The following is a 19,707-nucleotide window of genomic DNA, read 5'->3' as shown; positions in this document are numbered from 1 at the left end:
ACCTATGTCTTCCTTTGGGGAAAGTCACTGACCCTTGACGTGCCCACGAGAGCTGAGGATCAGGGGCCATCGCTGCTGCCTGTGGGCCGCAGCACTTTGCAGCTGCGGACTGAGGCTCTGCAGGAGCTGCCTGTGAGCTTCCTGGGCTCACAGCTGGCACCAGCCAAGGGCAGCTCATACCAGGCCGAGACAGGGGCAGTGTTGCTCCTCAGTCCTTGCGGTCTGCATGCAGTGCAGCTTCTCTGTGTGGTGATGGACACTTCCATGGCATTTCTGATGACTTCTAAGGGTTTTCTTGTTTTTAAGACTGTCCTCCACCAACTTTAGTTGCCACTGCGCTTAACAGCCTTGCTTGTTCTCTTCTTCTAGGGATCACAAATGCCTCCATGTTCTTGATGGAAGAACACTAGACATTTTCAGCTGTCTCCCACCTGTGTTGTCTTACTACTTGTGCCTTATGTTTAATGGGCTCTAAGCGCTAGGGAACGGCATAGCCTCTGACAGGTCTTCCATTTTGTTTTCAAATGAAAGATCTCTGTTTTTATTGTGAGCTGCCTTAAATGCAGGATAAAAAATCTTGGTACCTGTAGGCCTCCTAAGAAAGATCAGTGGGCTGGAGAGCATAGGACTGCTTCATAGAAATTATACATAGAATTACACTGGGATAAGTAGGAAGAGCAGGTAAATGCARGTCTCTCACGAACTTCTTCATTAAACTGTGCTATCAGATGACCCCCAGTTGAGGGTGGGTGTTTCTTAGCAAAATCAGTAGATACCACTTGAAATTCTTTAAACAGTCCAGTAATAGAAATGCTCAGAATTCAGYGTGCATGTTGAAGCAGGAGCTGCTTTTTAGTAAAAGCAGAAGAATATCTGCTTGCTTTAATAAATTACTATCACAAGACAGATGACTGATTTTTTTTTAACCTTCTGGTTTAGAGAGATGCCATGTGTTTGTGCAGCAAAGTTATCAGAGCTCCTTAAAGGACTTCTTCAGATAAGTCCTGAGAGAATCCTAGCAGTGCCCTTGTGTAATGTAGGTCGCTAAGTGTGGATTCCCATGAGCGGGTCTAAAATCCTTAGCAGTTTTTTAAAAATATTCAACTCCTTTCTCTACTGTGTTCATGTGACCGACCATGTATGCACCGACTGTGTCTGCCCGTGTAAAAGACTAACTCTGAGGCCAAGTGTGTGTGTGGGAGTGTTTTGTACTCTCTCTTTTTTTTTTTTTTTTTTTTTTTAAACAGAAGTTATGGGATTAGCAAGCTCAAGTTTAACTGAAACTGGACAAAATCAGTTAGAAAAACAAAATCAGTTAGAAAAAAAAATGGTATCTTCCTAAGGTAACAGGGTTGATTGATAGTGACTTTATAGGTCTTTGTCTTCTGCAGCTGTGTACAACCGGGCTTCTGGTTTGGAAAAGGAACTGTGTACAGCCCAGGGTCGAGCCATGCTTTAGTCTTGCCATTGGACATCATACAAGAATACTTGAMTAGAATGCATCCAAAGGAATCTGAATGTGAGCATATGGGGTGTTAATGCACCAGCAGTAAAACAACTATAAACATGCCCTTTCTCCAAGGTAAATAGCTTTGTGTTTAGTCCAGATACTGCATGCTCACTGGAGTTACTGCTCTGCTTGAGAATGGTTATGAAACCACTTGCACAGCAGTGTTGTCCTGCTTGGAGTATGTGCATGCACCTGTGTGCATCTGGAGCTCTCTGGCTGGAAATGGACAGTTTACCCTTCTTAAAAGGTTTCATGTTTCCCTCTGATTTAAAAACAAACAAACAAAAACCTGCAGAAACTTCATTTACAGACAGATTGAGAATATGCTTTTTGTACGTCTTTAGGAATAGTTTAGTTTTATAATTTGCCCTTAAACAGGAAAGTTTTGCTCTGTTTTTTTGGAACTTTAAAAATCCTGTATTTTTAGTTAAGAGGAAGTAGCAGATGCTTCCTGTTAGTCACAATTTTGTGACAGTTTATTAATTGCTCTCCYCTAGATCATTTTAGGTATTTTAGTTTCTTGGACTGTAAGCATAAAACTGTTCTCAGAATGTTCTGCCGTTACACTGGGCTTTAGTTTTCAAGTATTGTTTGCTTGGGCTCCTTAGGAGCAGTAAGAATGGACGGTGCAGCCTCTTTCCTCTTGTGTCACGGCAGCAGTCAGGCGAAGTACCTCATGTAATCCAGCCACCCTGGACAGAAGCTGCACATCTCTGTGGTAACACCTTTCTCTGGAGGGACCCACAAAGCAACTGTGTGTTTATCTGTCTTTATGATGAGCAGTTTAAGGCCATGGACATCAGGTTTGTAAGAGCTTCACCTTCTTTCATTTCTTTTTGTACAAATGTTCCGTTTGCATCAGAACGCTGTTCTTAGTGCTGTCCTGCAGGAAGGGGGGGACTATTCCATCTTGAACAGAAACCACTTTGAGCTAATTCAGAACTAGCTCAGGGAACAGAGGTCTGTCTTTAATTCTGCATGTGGGCTTGGGTAAATCCCTTTCTTTCCTGCCTTACAAATAAGGCTGGAGCAGTATCCATCTCCCTTCTTGCAGGCAGGCAGGAGTTTCTGCAACATTTGAGTGTACAACCCCACTGCACACCCAGCTCTAGGAACACATCCAGCAGTTTGTCTGTCACTTGTACGGTCCTGTCTGGCTGTACAGTTCTGACTCGCCCTTCTAATGCCAGGTATCTGTTTGGCACTAGCCTAATGTGGAACTAAAAGTTCACTACTRGAGGGTTTTAAAATCGGTTTAATTCTCCAAACAATATTTAAAGCTAGTTATTGAAAAGAGGTGATTATATAAAAATACAATTGAAATCTCCAACTGTATCATACCACCCGTGAGGAAAGAGAGAAGTGATACAGCAGTGCCTGCCTGACTGTACGATGGAGAACTATGGGAATGATGAAAAGAGCAGGAGGCTGTGCTGGTATGAGAGGAGTTCCTTCTGTAGTTTCAGTGAAGATCTACGTGCATTTTTTAACTTTTTCTCCTCGTGTTTCAGACTCTCTTGAAAAATTCACAGTTGGTCATTTTAAGAACATTTGCTCAGTTACTGTCTCAACTATTTTAGAAGTCTTTAATATATCAGATCCATGAATAAGGCAGCATTGTAAACCAGTGTGAATAAAAGTGTAAAGTAACACAAACACACCAAGAAGAAAAGTTGTTACCCTTTATTTAAAAAATACCAATAATACTGACAAATTTAAAAAGCAGTTCACACTCATACAAAAGTATTCATGTGTTCTCCAAAACCACTGTATATCGAATGTCAGCATTTTAATCATGTTTTGATTTACTAAAAATAGATGTTTTTAGCCTAGTTATTTAAGCAACTGCAAAAATCAGTAAGACCAGCATTGGGCATGTAATACAGTAGGACTGTTTGGCAGTCTAGAACAACATTCCCATACTTTGTCTTAGCTCCTGGACAGGTATCAGTTCATCCTTGAAAAAACAGGAGGAGGAGCAAATGGACACTTCATGCAGTTAAACATCTAAAACGCTCTGAGGACCGAAATCCTCTTCTTTCCATAGGAAGACCATTGCACTTTGGAGCTCATTAAAACAATGCTGAACAAATGTCCTATAGCATTTTAAGGCTACACTACTCAAGAAAATTGACTGCTATCTTCCAAATTGTCAGTGTGGACAGAAGAGGTTTAGTTCTGATTAAAAAATAAAGCTAAATAACAAGGCTTTTTTGAAACCACACACAATAAAGGCTCAGACAATAGCAGTGCTCACTTTCACTTTTAGCTTAACTGGAACAGCCTGCATCTGTTCACTCCACCAGCAYAAATAGCAGCATCAAGATTTTCTAGAATTATTCTTGTAGGGAAAGCAAATGTCACCAAGTCCCCCTTCTTTTCACGCTCCAACTCCTGTTGTATTTGCCTTAATACAAGATTTATATATCTATCATTTGCTATATTGCCACAAGTTCATAGAGTGTCCCGTGCTGTCTAAAGCCAAAATACCATGATCAGGCAGCACTTCTGCACAACTCTATCTTTTCAACTGCCAAGCATTCACTGCCTAGTGGCAGCAGTGATATTCCAAACACTGAAATAGCTGAAACTAAAGGAGTTATGGCACAATGGGCATCTGAATTTATAGCTACTGTTGGTCCTGAGGCTTCGTAGCTTCCTCTGCCATCCTGCAGCTGCGGAACATTCCAATGTCGACGGGTGGCTGGAGGCATCAGGTCATATAGCGAGTAATAGCTCTCAGAGCGTAAAGTAGTTCGGCTTGCATCCGAGCTTCTACCAGAAGCAAATTAACATGGACCTTGGGGGGGAGGGGAGGACAAAACAAAACAAAAAAGATGTTGCACTTTAAAAATGTGCTCAGAATAAAGTTACTTTAGCAAAAAGAAGCGTGTGTGGGTGGGGCTGTGGTTTTTCATCCTAGTTTCTGAATTAGTGGCGGGGGCATGCACTTAGCATGTTACAGCTACCCCAATAATTCGTTCCATCTGTAAAGCTTTCTGAAAAAGGAAAGATTTAACGGACAAGCTTTTGAGCTCACAAGCCCTTCTTCAGCAGCAGACTATGTGCAGCTTGCACAATAACAACCGTTCGAAGTGAACCTAAATAATTTAACCAGTCTATTAAAGGCAAAAGGGTGGTTGATACCTGTGGAGCAGGAGGGGTTTGTTATCAAAGGAAGGGGTGATAAGGTTGTTTGCCCCTGTGGGACGGACAGACGGACGGATGGACGCGCGCGCGCACACACACACACGTAATTATCACCTGAACAACACGCAGTGGTTAGCTGAGGTGAAGCACTGGAGATATTGTAACATGCCATAAAACTGTTCTCGCTATTGGATATTATGGAGAGGCACAGTTTCAGACCTTAAAGAAGGGTTTGTGTGCTTAAAATCTCATCTTTATCAGTCAGTCAAATGAAAAATTACTTTCTATATGAAGTATTTTATTTCCACCCTTAAATCATCACAGCTACAGTGCTACTATGATAATTGCATATCTCTAAACTATTTTCACGAGGGGCTTACTGAGAAATAGAGCCTCAGATGATATTTACACTGACCTTAAGATATTAGACTGCTAAGACTTTGGCTAGAAAGCAGGCTGCTCTGGGTCTGAGGGCAAGGGATGGATCCTGCATCATTTCCCTCGCCTCTCTGGGTCCCAGGCAAAACTAATCGACAGTGGAGAAGAATACTGCAGCCCAGATGAAGCTTGAAAGCGTCCCAAAACTAAGCCGTATGCATCTAGCTGTACTTCAGCGTTAGCTAGCAAACGTTCAGTATGGAAAGTTATTCCAGGCTATACCTGCTAACAGTTTTACTAAATACAAGCAGAATCAACTGCAGTTTAAATGCTGTCTGGGTAGTTGTGGCTGCTCATGCGGCAAACAGCTGTAGCTCCTGTGCCTCCCAGAACACACGCACACACTGTACCTTCTCAGAGTGTTCGAACTGCCTCCAGAAGCTGTCATACATTCTTTTTGTGGTCTTTTCAGGAGTGCAAACCACAGTCTTGATATAAACTTTAAAGCTGCGGTCCAACAACTGATTAATTTCACCATAGTCATAATCATCGTATCTGTTCAGAATTGAAAGAAAAGAYTTTCATTTCAAGAACCATTTTTTTTCACTTGCATTGCTCGTAAGTTTCTATGGGAAAGTAAATTATTACATAATGACCCTTCCCCATCATATAGCAACAGACCAGTAAAAGATGCATGTATGTTTGCATAATAAATGGCTTTGCTTCAATCTGAGAAAAAAAAAAAGCCAACACTAAGAAATCTGATGTGTATAAAACAAAAGTGGTAAAACTGACCTTATTCCAAACATACAGTGAATATAGTTCCAAATAGCTCGTCTTAGCATTGAGGTATCCACATCTTTGTGCATAGCCATTGTGTTGTAAGTCAGATTATAAGCAATATGAAACTTTTCATCAAGTAGTTGTCCCACATCTGGGTAAAGACGATTAACCAAGGAATAGCCATGGTCTTCCCACGAATAATCCTTAGAATAAATAAAAATGCAGAGTGGAACATATCAGAAATCAACTTCTGAAGGCCTCACTAGCACTTTAATGTAATTTTTCTCAGGGAAAACAATCCAGTGTGGGAGTTTTGTCTGTCTGCTTGTTTTTAAGTCTTCTCAGACATGGAGAAATAAGTTACAGCAGAGAAATTTCTAGTTTTGGCGCCCAGCCCAAGCGGCCGATTGCACGGTATGCTTCCTGCGCCAGCCCCCCGCTGCGGTACCTGGACGCGAAAGGTGGGCACGTGCACTCCGTGCCTGGAGAAGTCTTTGTAACCATAGCTGGTATCCTCAAAGTGGCGAGACACATCTCTTGCTGGTGCCGATTCTTCGTCTTCTGTTAATTGCAAACAGAATTGCACAAATCTCAGTCAGAACACAAACTGGAAGAGTACTAGTGGAGCCACTATAGATAAATGAGAGTCTCCGTTAAATAAGCACATCRTTTCACTGGACTACCTGTATTATGGCTTTTTAAGAGGCAACACTTGAAAAACATTCAGATTCTTTCTTTTAGGGAAACATCTTTTCCTCCCTTCTTTTGTGTACCAGTCTCCCTGCACTCCAAGTCTAGAGGACACTTGTCTCCTAACTCAGGGGAGCTGTAAAAATGTCAAGGGAAAAGTGTGTTTTGGAATTGAGAGTTTAGGCAAAAACAGACCTTTAAGTCTTCTATACCRTGTTTATTTTAGAGAGAAACTCTGTGGAAGAACCAAAAAGAAAGCTAAGCTTGTAACAGATTAACTGTCATTTCAAAGTCATCTGAAAAGTAGTATTTTCATTAGATAGGAAAGTCTTTTAAGACACCTAGCTTTTTTTTTTTTTTTTTTTTTTAACACAGTCTTGTGAGATTTGTTTCACATTTCTGTTGGAGGTAAGTTTCTAGCAAATATGTATTGGTCAGTCAGTATTATGGTATGTTTGAGAGATGTCACAAACTTTGGCACTACTTTAACTTCTAAGTGTCCCTGGAAGAAAACAACGCACTCAGTCTTGATCCCTTTTGAAGTAATGGTACTGGTTTTGAAACATCTAAAAAACCTTTTTTCCCCTCCTTTGGTAATAAATACTTCTCCAAGTAACTTGGCAAAGTCTAAACAAATAGATATACTACATCTGTGCATCTCTACCTGAGGAGCACACAAACATGCTTTCTCTCTTCTCTCTTTCAAAACGTGTAGCCATCTCTTCTTGGCTGGCTTCTTCTTCATCTCGACACTCCTGTAGCTGCTTCATTTTCTCCATAAGAGCTTCAACTTCACAGACAGACTCTGTAGTCTTGAAAAGGAGAGACAAACATGTCAATCTCCTGTGTAACAAAACTGACGTCTATAGTAGAAATCTTCAAGCCCAAAAATTTAAACTCAGGCTGTGTCCTTTATTTGCATCTTTAAATACTGATTTTTTTCTAGGAAAACAGCTCTTGAAAGAAATCTGTACTGACCCAACAGTTCAAATTTAGTCATAATCTTTTCTCAATTAGATCCTTGATATTTTTAGTATATTTGAAGAGTCACAGCTTTTTGGAACAACTGATTCTCACACTAAAATGAAGATTATTTCTCTTGCTAAATCTAAATGTTAAACAACCGAAAAACAAGGAGCTGTAACAGAAATTCTCATAGAGGAAGTAACCGCAATTTACTACCCAACTGTATTTTTCCCCTTCTCTGCTCACAAATATATCAAAGGAAAAAGGAAGACTGAGTGTAAATGGAGGCTTTATGAAGCCTCAAAGGACAGCTAGTCCAAGCTAATCTTATTCCACGAAAGCTGTTTTAACACTTTCACAACACAATATTAGTTCAATATCTGGTCATGTAAAAATCTATCAGCACAAAGCAAAATAAACTTATGCTCAMCTTAAGACTATTCTGCTCCTTTCCTCTCTACCTTTCRCAATCAGCCTGATAGTTCAGACAACCAGCAAGCTCATCAGACAAAATGCAAATACCACCCACATTATTGCAGAAAAGTCTCACAGGCAACAACGCATATTGAAAATATCCTCTTGTCACTGCCCTTAAACCGGGCTCAGTTCACATCATGATCTTCAATTAGAAGCAGGTACAGATCACTGAGCAGAAGTGCTGCGGGCAGGAAGTGCTGTTTTAGACACCCAGTCACAAAATTGTGAATGATCTGTTGTGTGGTGCATCAGAAACACCTCAAAGCAGCAAAGCCAAAGAGATGGGAATCAAAGAGTCGGATCTCCACCGCACAGATCAAACAGGCGTTCCTGACCGCTGCTGCTCAGGACGTGCATCACAAACTAGCCAAGGCCAGCAGTACTCTCAGTTTGCCTGTCTGTACTGCAAGAGACAGAAGACACACAACAGAGATTGTATCTCTGTCACTTCCTTTAGTCGCTTCCTCCAGCTTGCCAGTGACATTTCAGCTTCACCTAAACGCATCTTTCCAACTGCTCAGTCCTCATCTTGATTAGCCTGATCAGCTGTCCCACTCTCACTGAGCAGAAAGAGATACAGACATGGGCATCTGCTGTGTGTTAAGTCTGCCCCGAAACTGTTAGTATTGAAAGAGACAGTTTGTTCAGACATATACTTACTGGAATACTTCCCGCTGGGCTGGCATGATTCTCATCCACCCCGTGGTAACCATTTGTAATATCACATATACAATAGTTACTGACGGAAGGGGGCCTGAAAGTATGACCACCTTCACAGTCAATCTCTGGACTGATTCCACATCCAAACGTGAAGGAAGCAAGGGAGTGGTAGTGCGTGAGGAGAACTACTGCATGAATCAGCTCTGCCAGGGACCAGCTGTTCTCTTCAGTCTTCAAAAGTTGCTTTAAAAATAATGTAAGATGAAAGTGCTGATTTTAAAAAGTGGTTCAAATAATTCTACTACCTACTGCAGTAAAGATAAAATAATTTATCTACACATTTCTTTGCCAGATAAAGTTGTTATTCCAAGATCCACAGCTGCTTCCTAACTCTCTGCTGCCCTTAGCATGCTCACTGTCCTGTTACTGGGTTATTTACTACCCACAGATTCACATGGTTAAGCTGTGTAGCAGGTAACTCCTCTCTCCCCTTCCAGTCCCTAAACAATTATTGAATCAGTTGTGGTTTTTACTTTGCACCTTCAGGTTTCTATTAAACCCAGGCTGACTTGTGTTGAAATTTCACACCTCTGATGAGGATGCAACCACAACAATCACTTGTTTCTTCAACTGCTCCTTACAGTCTCAGAAAATCCTGGACAACAAGATCGCATAAATTGGTTGCATAAAAACCTGGTATTAACGCAGGACTCCCTCCATCTTGTCCCTGTGGGTGGAATGCTCTACTTTTGTTGAGAAGTTTCAAACCCCAGCTTCCCCTTCGGGCAGGAAAGTGTGGGAGGTTCGGGGCCTTCTGGCAGAGCGTGCGCCCTCCCCCACAGCCCTGCGTCTTGCCTCCCAGCAAGGCCCGCCACTGCCTGTCCACCTGGCAGACAGCACTGAGCAAGTCCCAGCACCCACTTCCTCCCTGCTAGGGTTAAAGAGGAGCAGAGGAGGACAGTAACCGCAGCCAGCTCACCATGCCACGAGAGCTGCCATCACAGCTGCCACCTCTTATTAATGAAATCTGCTTTTATACAGTTATCTTAGGTGCAAACACCAGGGACTCAGAAATGCCTGCACAGAAGATTAGGGGAAGAGATCTGAAAACTATGAATTTGAACCAGCAACAACTGAGAAAAAAAACATACTGGCTGGCTTGTGTTCAGTCTAACCTCTGGCACCATCTCAGAAATGCTCAGGGCTTCTGCTTACTGAAAGCGTATGACTTCAAGGAAATACACATTTATGCACACTGTCATCACACCAACAATTCTGACATGACAACTCTGAAGCGTCACTGTATTGTCRATTAAGTTTGTTAGTGATCTGAGACCAGTAACGATGTTAGTTTTACAAAGGTATTGCAGGGCTTCAGCATAAGTGATATATCATGCCGTATCACAGCAATATAACATTGAAATAAAAGTCACTAACACAGAGCATCTTTCCCTGTCTGCCTCTTAACCCTATGAATAAATAAGAGTATGTTCCATGTTATTTAACAAAATATTTACCTCAATATGTTCTTTAGTGATGAGCCAGGGTCGGTGGGCCAACATTTTGTTCAGTTCTCCTAAATTTTGCAGTTTTTGAGGTGCATTTTCCAGGCCGTTCAGCCATTTGGGGTCTCCACCGACATGAAGGAAGTCATTCACGTGGAGGTTAACAAGGTAAGAGCACTGATGTCTTGCTGCAGCCTAGAAAGGAAAACACAACTGTGATACAGAAAACAATTACAGTAAGTGATTGCTTTATGATAAATACCACAAATAATCATTTCCTCCAAGTATTCAAGAATGAGGCTTGTGGTAAAAGAACTTGGGGGTGGGGGAGGGGAAGAAGGTGGCCAGTGCAGTAGCCTGTTTTGATTATTGTTCTAACACCACAAATATTTTTCATTCATGTAAACTACAACAATACTGACTACAGGTGCAATATGCCTATGTCCAGGGAGGACAGGTACAGGCATACATTTATTGTCTGTCCTCTCCAGCATGGTAAAAGCAAGATTGCCTCTAGCTGAATCTTTAACCAGCTAAAATGAAGGCAGATTGTTGACTGCAGAGCCAGAGAAACTAAAGGCAGCTTTTCAGCAGAGAACAGATCAAGTATTATTTATCTATACAGTAATACCTTCTCCATCAAATGAAGACAACCTTTAATAMAACTTGCAAGGACAAAGACTGTTGCACTAGCAGATTGGAAATTATAAAAACCAACCACTTCTGACAGAAAACTTGTTTTTGAATGTAGAGATTCAGAAGTGGATGGTGGAACTGCTCAGTTAGAACACGCAAAAATAGACTGTCTTAAAAAAAAAGATCAGAGATACTAAAGAAACCAAGAGTAAACAGTTGTCTTATTTTTATAACAGAGGTTTTTCTCTCTTCTTCACATTCCTACTGAAACTATGAACATAAAGTACTGGTCTTACAAAACAATTTATAAAACAGATACAAACAAACCTACTCTACTTTTCCCCTTAACTGTCTCCAACTAGAGACTACAAAACACAATAATAACTGCTATAAAAGAAGATCAGAGATCGTTGCCAAAGTGGCTGTGTCTGCTTGCTGCGTTATGTTCCAGCATACCATTATCCCGATGTAGTGTCGGTAATGAAGAGGGAGTGGACCATCCATTTGCAGGAGATAGTGCTGAGTTTTTAGAAAGCTTTCAAGATACTGTGGGTGGAAAACCATCACCAAGGTAACATTGTCCAATCGGCCCAACGTAGCAAAAGAATCTGCAAACAGCGTGTGCATCATGGCGTCTTCGTTTCCCACTTGAATGGTCTGATTCAACAGAAAGAGCAATTAGCAATATTGTCTAAGAAGTAACAATAAATTAAACAGACTAACTAAGTAAATATRTTACTACAACACCCAGAGACCCCAGTGAAGTTCTGCTGAACATGCACCAGCAAGAAACTGTATAATAAATCTATTAATGGCATTAAATCAGTGTACATAAAGCCAGGCATATAAGATATTCTTTAACACCTCTCATTTTGGAGATCACAAATGGTTACACCAGCAAAAGGAGACTTTTGTCATTACAGTTTCTCATGTGCAATGCTGACTTTTCACTTTTAATTGTTTCATCTTCACTTTCTTGAATGCCCTAAATAGATCTCACTTACTTATTTATAATAGCAACAGGCAAACTGAATAATCATTTTTACTGAGGCAAAAAAAAAAGGAAAGAAGTAAAAAGCTAGCAACAATGACCAAAGAGAGAAATAAAAAGAAACTGAATCTTAAGGCTCTAAAAATCCTAGAAAACTGCTGGCATGTTACAAACCTTTCAGCTACTCCAAACTTTCTTGCCAKCCCACTGAAACACAAGCACCAGAAACGCTCAGCCACGGCTCTTTGAAGCTTGTCAGATTATTCAAAATGGTAGTGACAGCTCAAGAAAAAGCACCAAACCCCAGATCAGAGGGGTAGGTGCTGCGTGGACCAGTAGGAAATTACATCCAGACGTTCACAAGGAGTGGGAGCTCGCAAACAGACACTCTTACAGAAAACAGTATTGGGTTTCTGTTATGCTAGGTAGGTAGTACAAGAGGTGTCAGAACTGTTCCAAAGTCCCCCGGGATCTCATGGCTTTTGTACATTAGAACTGTGGCCAAAGTCTCCGCAGGGCTGAACGCGATCACTACTGAAAATGTTTTGCAGTTCAGCAGCTGTCCTGAAACCAAATGTGGGTTACTACTAAAAGGCTGTTCCTTAAAAGCATAAAGTTCACTGTGTACTTGAAAACAGCACCTCACCTCCTTCTCTGGGATGAATCTGCTTGGTCCGTGCCCCAGYGGTCTAGGAATTCTTATTCCGAGTTCCTAGAAAAGAAAATTGCACCATCTCAGCATTTAGTTACAAACAACCTCTTGGCTGCGGTTGCAAGAAAGAAAAGAATCCTTCATTCAGAGCTGGGCTTGTTTGGTACTTATGGTAGGTACCCTTATTTGGGTACTTCCACTAGAACCAGTTGTACCAATGCAGTTATTTTTCTGCAAGTGCTTCATAACTAATCACACTCATTTACAGTTGCTGGAGTATACTGAAAAYTCAACAACAAAAGCCCTACCAACCAAAGGAAATACACACAAGCATATACATACACTACAACTTGCTTCACAGAAAATTTTGCATAAAGCATGTTTTGGCAGAGTGTCCAGGACAAGTAGTTCAGTACATAGCTGGCTGCTATGTGTTTATGCCACTKATACAAAATAAGACTGATGTACGTGTGTATATCCGCAGTAAGCCGGCACATAACACTCCGTGCATCTGTCAGGAAATGAAACAGCTGTAACCCTAATCAGATTTCTTTTTCCCAACCTCAGAGAGGTCTTGAAGTGCTGAAAGTACCTGATCTACGTTTGCATCTGCTTTCTTTTCAAGACAAGATAAATAGCTATTCAAGTTCACAAGGATGGAAGGGATTTTTGCCCAGTCAGAAGAGCAACAAGATCCTCGCACGCGCTTGCGCGGACCTCGGCGTCGCAGGCAGGCAGGTTGTCGCCCCAGCAGTTCACCGCCTGCGCTCTCCCGCCTCAGCTAGACGGAGCTTCCTACCGAGCCCGCAGCACCCTCAGGCCCTCCGCGYGGCCGAGGAGCAAGCTGCGTTAGAAGACCTGAGCGCGCCCGCGGCCAGCCAGCTCCCTCGGGCAGGACGGGGGCCCCGTGGCAGGGGCCGTCTCCGCACTGGGCGCGGAGCGGCTTTCAGCGGCGGCGGCCACGGGGCAGGCGCCAGGCCCGTCGACRACGGGGCACAAAGCGGGACGCGGCCTCGCCTCCCTCACGAGCCGCAGCCCCAGCGGCGCGCGCGGCACTCGCTGCCCGCCGCTCTCCTGGACGGGTTGTTCCTCACCCGGCGGCACAACCCTCCTGGGAAGGACGGAAGCGCCCGCGGTGACCCAAGCAGCTCCCCGCGGGGCAGCGGACGGCCCGGTGCTCGTACCMGTGGAGGGAGACATGACATTAAAGCTGGGCACGACACCGAGCCCCTGCGTCCCGAGCTCGAAGCACTGGATTATAAACTAACAGCAAGGGCTCCGTATTTGTGCCCACTCCCCTGGCTGGCCTTTAAAACCCATCAGTCGCCTCCATTTCACAGACAGCCAAAATCACACAGAAACGTGCTACACGTTTCCTGAAATTACCAACCAGATCAAGGCCCTCAACTGGGTTTAGASGAACAAATACTCTTTCTTGAGCTAGTTTTAGGTCTCAGGGTCAAATGGAGCCCCTAATACTGCCTGCTGAATCCAGTCTGAAACTTTGCTTCTCATGCAATGAACTTGTGCAAATAGAAACCTCAGCTAAATACAGAAAAAGTGCAGTAATAAGCGACACCAGTATTGCTTGTTTATAACAACCTTTATCTAAGTGGGGAGAATGTAGCAATTTTATTAATCAGTTACTGTTCCCTGAACTTTCCCCTAAGATTAAAAGCCAACTTCAGAAAGCTGGARACAAGCGGCGGWGATCTAAGTCAGACTGTCCAAATCCACCAGGGCTCKGACAGCCTCCAACTCCTCCTTAAATCCCAAGTCAGATGCTTTCACTTCTCAAGTCTCATTTGGATAAAGCGAGGTCAAAAAGCARCTCTTACTGCTAAGCCTCTTCCCGTTTTCCAGGGGACGGTGAAGGGTGCGGGGCAGCCGTGCGCCGCGCAGGGTCCCGGCGTGCAGCGCGGGGAGGGGGGACGACTCGCATCCCAGAAACGCTCGCTCGCCTCAAAGCTCTCGCACAACTTCTTATCTTGGCTGCAGCTACGCTAGCAAATTAGAGAAACATCTTACATCCAAATGACAGCGAGAAAAAAGGCTGTACACAACATTAAATTTAGCAGATGTCTGCAGTTGTCTGCCAACTCAAACACTCCGAGAGAAATACCTTGAAGTTTAATTCCTGAACAACTACGTTTCAGCCTTTCTCCCTTCCCAGAACAGTCGCAGGAAGAGAAAAATGGAATTCCATAACCTGAGATTCTGCTAATCCTGAGAGCCTGCTAATGTATTTTGTCTCACAGTCTAAAATACATAAATACACTTTGTATTTTCTAAAATATGCAGGGGTGAAAGTACTACTATGATAATACTGCAAAAAGCAGGTTACATTAGAAAGACATACTAAAGTAAAGAAAAAAAACACCTCTCTGCAATGTGACTGAGGGTTTGGGGTTTTTTGTTTGTTTGTTCTGGGSGGAAGATGTAGAAGGAGCTGCTGCTTTTTTCCTGGGAGAGGAAACGTCCCCCCGAAGTCAGGGCACCAGCGCAGCACTCGAGGAGCCGGCATCCCCGTCTGCCCCCACCGAAGTACCTATCGCAAAGGGGCTGTGAACACGTCACTTCTCCGGGCTCCAGCTTCCCATCTGCAGAAGGGGGGTAACGTCCTCCTTCCAGAGGGCGTGGAGAGAGAGAGAGAGAGAGAGAGAGAGAGAGAGAGAGGCGCTTACGGTCAAAAAGGTGCTTGGTCAGCACAGTCGCGGGGCTGTTCATTACTCCAGGCCCAGAGGAAGCCTTCTGATAATGCTTATTCTTCAGTTACAGGCTGTAACAGACCTTTTAGAAATGGTTTCCACTCCTGGTCCTAGGCAGCATTTAATCAAAATCTCCTAGTACTGCAAAAACACCAGGCATCTCCAGGTAGTCCCAGTATCCCGGCATTTCAGGTGCTATACAGACAGCACACTACTAACTCGCAAAACACTCCCAGAGGATCCCTTAGTTTCCAAAGATCCCTTAGATCCCAAACACTCCCCTAGTTTKACCACACGATGCCCTTCACTAAGCCTCCGTTTTCCAAATACTTTCAACTCCAGGAGCGCCTTCAGCCTTCTCCTCCCCTGCAGAGCCCAGACCTGYGCCCTGACTCGGGCGCAGCCCCAGTGCCCCGTCCCGCCGCGCGGTGCTCCTCGCCTCGCGCACCGGCCGGCGATCAGCCACACAGGGCTGCCGAGGCTCAGCAGCAGCTACACACCACCAATATTTATTTTGGTTGTTACAAAGGCACAAGCAACTTTCACGCAATTCCAGACCATCAGRCTACACACCTAAGTGACCTAAGTGCTGCGTTTTCTACATCAAACTTTTCCTGCCTTCTTTCCTCCTGTTTGTTATCCTTGCCACACCACTTCCTTCAGTCTAGAAATTGCTGCTGAACACATCTCCAAGCTCAGCAGAAAGCCAACCACAACTGAGGCTTCAGGTGCAAACAGTAAGTAATAATAATCCATCACAGGCACGCCATCTTCAAAGGCAGACTATAAAACCCAGCTGGTTACAAAGCTGCACATCAAGGGTGGAACTGGCTTCACCAGCAGCACCCAGAAAGCTTGAGAGCTGCTGGAGAGGGGCTGGTGTCACCATCCACCCCACTGCTGCTCACCATCCAGAGGCACCTCTGGGGAAAGGCAAGACTTCAGCCATGCAAATGCTGTGTCTCTAGGCTGGAAGAGACAAACTCCCGAAATCAGGGAGAAGTCACCTCTCTTCCCTTCCATAATGTAATTATGTTTCTACATAGCCACTATTATTATTCCCAGGGGAATTACGTTCATAGATACCTATCATTTCCAAATCTACGTGGTCCTTATCACTGCCATATCTGAGCATCTCTCACCTTTTATATATTTAATTCACACAACATTCCTGCCTCGTAAGGAAAGTGTATTATCTCCCATTTAAAAAAAGAACTGAAAAGCAGAAAAGCTACACATCTAATAGAGGCTGCTAAAGGAAGATCGGAGGCTTGACGAAAGCTCTCTCAAGTCATAGGCTAATGCCCTAACCATTAGGCTAGATGCCTTTTCGGAGAGACTTTTTCAGCCAGGAAGAGTGTTTTAGTTTATGCAAATTTATACCACAAAACTGAGCTTTTCAGAGTGGGGAAATGAGAGTTAACGAGACAAGACTGTAAACTTAAATATACTTCTCAACTACCATTCTCTCTCACCAATCTGATTCATTTAGTAAATCTACCTCAGTGGTGCCAACCAGACCAAAAATCTGTAYTGCCTGCACATACATGCTGAGAGACCACTCATTATACAACTACAAGCATATATAATTTCTCTCTACTTCTGGCTTTTCTGTAACTTGACTCTGCCAATCAAGCCCAATTTTTTCGCTAAATTTTTAGAAGTGTCTTGTCAAGACAGCATTCCTATCAAACATCAGTAAAAAGCTTGGAGTGGAATGAAAGCTGAGCTATAAATGTTTAAGTAACATTTTTCAATACCTAAAGAACAACATGCATCAGCTCTCTTAGTAACAGAGTATCATCTACTTTGGTTATGATCCTCTTCAAAATACAAAAGAGGAAAAAAGTGTTATTTCTAAACAGGCACCCACTATCAGAAATTCCACCTTGAAATACTGAAGCACCGTTAAGCTGCAAGCAGAAATGAAAAAGTAAGCCTGGCTTCTTCACCTTACCATAGCTGTTGCACCACACGGAGCCCGAAATGCTGTTTCTGATCACTGTCCCTTCCTCACTACTGGCTCTCGGCAGCTTAAGCTCTGCCTCCTCTCACCAACCTCTCCCAAAACTCGGTTACAGTTTTGTCAGAGGAGGACGGCGCCTGTTACCAAGCTGTTAACTTTCAGTTATTCAAGATACATGAGTTGAGCACTAACCATGAACCGCAACCTTCAGACTGCTTCCCTGGTGTTAACACAGCGAGTCATTTTGCTCCCCTCAAGTACAGGCAGTACCAATATCAAAGGTTACATCTCCCACAGAGACTAATTTACCTATTTACTTAAGCCCCTCTAAACAGCAAAACAGAACATTTTATCACAGACAAACCATGGGAAAAGCAGAAATATAATGATCAATTTACTTCACTAACTGCATTAGCATCTTCATGTGAATCATCTGTGCCTTGATTAAGCACCAAATGCTGCTAGATTCAAACAAAAATTACACAAAAATCACAAGCTGTAATGCAAAATAAAACCATCTAAAAGAAGAAATCAAAGCATGTAGGGAAAGGGAAGTGAGCTGGAGACGACCTTTTTTTTGGTAGTACCTTCCTTGACAACCAGTGGCCATTTTACATTATCAAAGCACATTCCTATCCAGGCTTAGGATTAAGAAAGATGCAAGAATCATAAGCTGAAAACTCCTCAGCTGAATTCCCTGGTAGATTTACAATTAAATTTTTTTGTGTCCAATGTGCCAGTGCCGAAAATTCAATTTAGCGTATTATGATAAGCTTTTGAAACTGAGGTTAAAAAAACAAAAGAAAAACAGAACAAAAACACCCCCCTCTCCCCGGTTCAGCACTTTTTCTTATGGGATGAGGTGCCACATGGGATCTAAATGACCAAGAACMTTGCACTGCATTTTCAAGAGAGACTTTGGCACTGACCAGTTTAAGGGGCTCCTTGATGCTGCTGTAGTTGCTGTGTCTGGTTCCCTAATTCCCCCTTTAAAAGTCAATGCAAGCAAGATCTTACTGGTGGGAATGCTGACTACAAGGCTACGAATCTGGAACTTCCTTGTTTAGATCTTAAGGACATGGACAGACACCCTGGCATCACAGGACAAGTGACTCTGAACTCCCTGTGCTCTGTCTCCAAGTTGACACATGCTCAACTGAAATGCCACGTTCTCAGTTCTGCTAAACACAGCAACTAGTGAGGCCTCACTGCACGGGTAGTTTCTGGAAATAAATGAATGAAGAAATGAAAAATGTGGACCAAGTATGATTAACCCTTCTCCTACAAACACTTAAAAAAAATCCACAAGCCCTACATCTTTTTTTAAACATGTGGCTAAGTAGAACTGACAGTTTTCCCTATTTTGTTCAACACACTGACCAAATCCAAAGTATTTCCAAYTGCCTACTGCTTTCCTGGACAAACCAGAATTGATATTAAAGTGGCAGAAAAGCAACGCAGAAGATGCTAACCTACTCGAAACGTTTGCACTGGTTTCATTCGCTGGGTCTCTTGGAAGCGTCATTCAMGCAAGCGGACATGTCTGCACATGTATGCCCCTGGACAACTGCAARCAGCTCTTCCACCCGGCCACAAAGTGCCTAATTCAATAGCCCTACTGTTCTTCACTGTAATTAAGAGCACAGCCAGCATTGAAAGGTTTCTATTTTAAACACATTATTCTTATTTTATTTCAAGTATTGAAGTTATTTTAATTAAAATATCCGGAAGTGTATTTTCTCTGAATGTCTYGAAATCCTTTAAAATATCAGATGTTAGAAGCATCCTAAGCTGCTTTATGTGGCTTAATTCAACATGCAGGCTCAAGGCACGGGGTATGTATGTGCCTAAGGCCCAGTCTCAGTAGCCCACAGTGGAAGGACTATAAGACCAAAGCCTTGACCCCTCCGTCTCATGCGCTACCTACTGCCTTTTCTCTGGTGATCTTCTAGGATTAAACAAGAAGAGTGGGTCCAGCTAGAGCAGTCTCACGGCACCTAAGCRTTACTTCGTTCGTCCTCGGCAGCAAAAACTCCTTTTCGAGTCCCTGAGGTGGCTTTGTGGCACAACTGTCTGGAGACCACAACCAATTCACTTATGGTATGAGCTCACTGAAACCAGGAGCCCGAATCTGAGTGGTTAGAGTCTAGCTTGTCTACAYGCTGGTTCAGTAATGCACAGTGGAAATAAAAAGTTTCAAAAGACAAAAGATTTGGAAGGAAGGAGGGCAACTTCCATGCCGTAAGCAATGTTTAAAACCCAGTAAACCAGGGACACAGAAGGAAACAGCTCTGCACACCCCAGTTATCACCTGCGATACGCAGACTGCACTGATGCACCATGTCAACACAAAGCATTTTGCGCCGAACTGGTACTGTGCCTGCACGGACCAGCAAAACACGAAATGCCGCCTGCAGCGGAGTCTGGGGAGTAACAGGCTTAAAATAATAATAATAATAATAATAATAATAATAATAATAATAATAATAAAAAGGAGAATGCCTTACCGGGGGGAACGGGAGCCCTCCGCCAGGACCACCGCGGCAGCACTCCTCCGCACACGGGCTGGCCGGCCGCGGCACACGGCGGGGGCACCCGCGGCTCGGCTCGGCTCGGCACCGAGGGGCCCCGCTGG

At 43.3% G+C, this 19,707-nt stretch overlaps 1 protein-coding gene across 1 annotated transcript in view; it reads right to left on the bottom strand.

The window, feature by feature from the left end:
* Nucleotides 1-3,178: 3,178 nt before the first annotated feature.
* SESN1 (sestrin 1) overlaps nucleotides 3,179-19,707 on the bottom strand; it is an 81,041-nt gene continuing 64,512 nt past the window's right edge. Inside the window, exons 2-10 of the mRNA XM_085306895.1 lie at nucleotides 12,393-12,458; nucleotides 11,212-11,412; nucleotides 10,132-10,314; nucleotides 8,615-8,857; nucleotides 7,176-7,323; nucleotides 6,270-6,382; nucleotides 5,834-6,024; nucleotides 5,449-5,593; nucleotides 3,179-4,310 (exon numbers count right to left, since the gene is read on the bottom strand). Of these exons, the coding sequence (XP_085163021.1) occupies nucleotides 4,224-4,310; nucleotides 5,449-5,593; nucleotides 5,834-6,024; nucleotides 6,270-6,382; nucleotides 7,176-7,323; nucleotides 8,615-8,857; nucleotides 10,132-10,314; nucleotides 11,212-11,412; nucleotides 12,393-12,458 (1,377 nt within the window). The 3' untranslated portion in view covers nucleotides 3,179-4,223. The remainder of the gene's footprint in view (nucleotides 4,311-5,448; nucleotides 5,594-5,833; nucleotides 6,025-6,269; nucleotides 6,383-7,175; nucleotides 7,324-8,614; nucleotides 8,858-10,131; nucleotides 10,315-11,211; nucleotides 11,413-12,392; nucleotides 12,459-19,707) is intronic.

The sequence above is a fragment of the Rhea americana genome, unplaced genomic scaffold (genome assembly GCF_003343005.1).
Source record: "Rhea americana isolate MKP2758 unplaced genomic scaffold, rheAme1 scaffold_25, whole genome shotgun sequence".
In the NCBI taxonomy this organism is placed as follows: domain Eukaryota; kingdom Metazoa; phylum Chordata; class Aves; order Rheiformes; family Rheidae; genus Rhea; species Rhea americana.
Note: the sequence above shows the minus strand (reverse complement) of the source record. Positions and strands in the feature narration are given on the sequence as shown.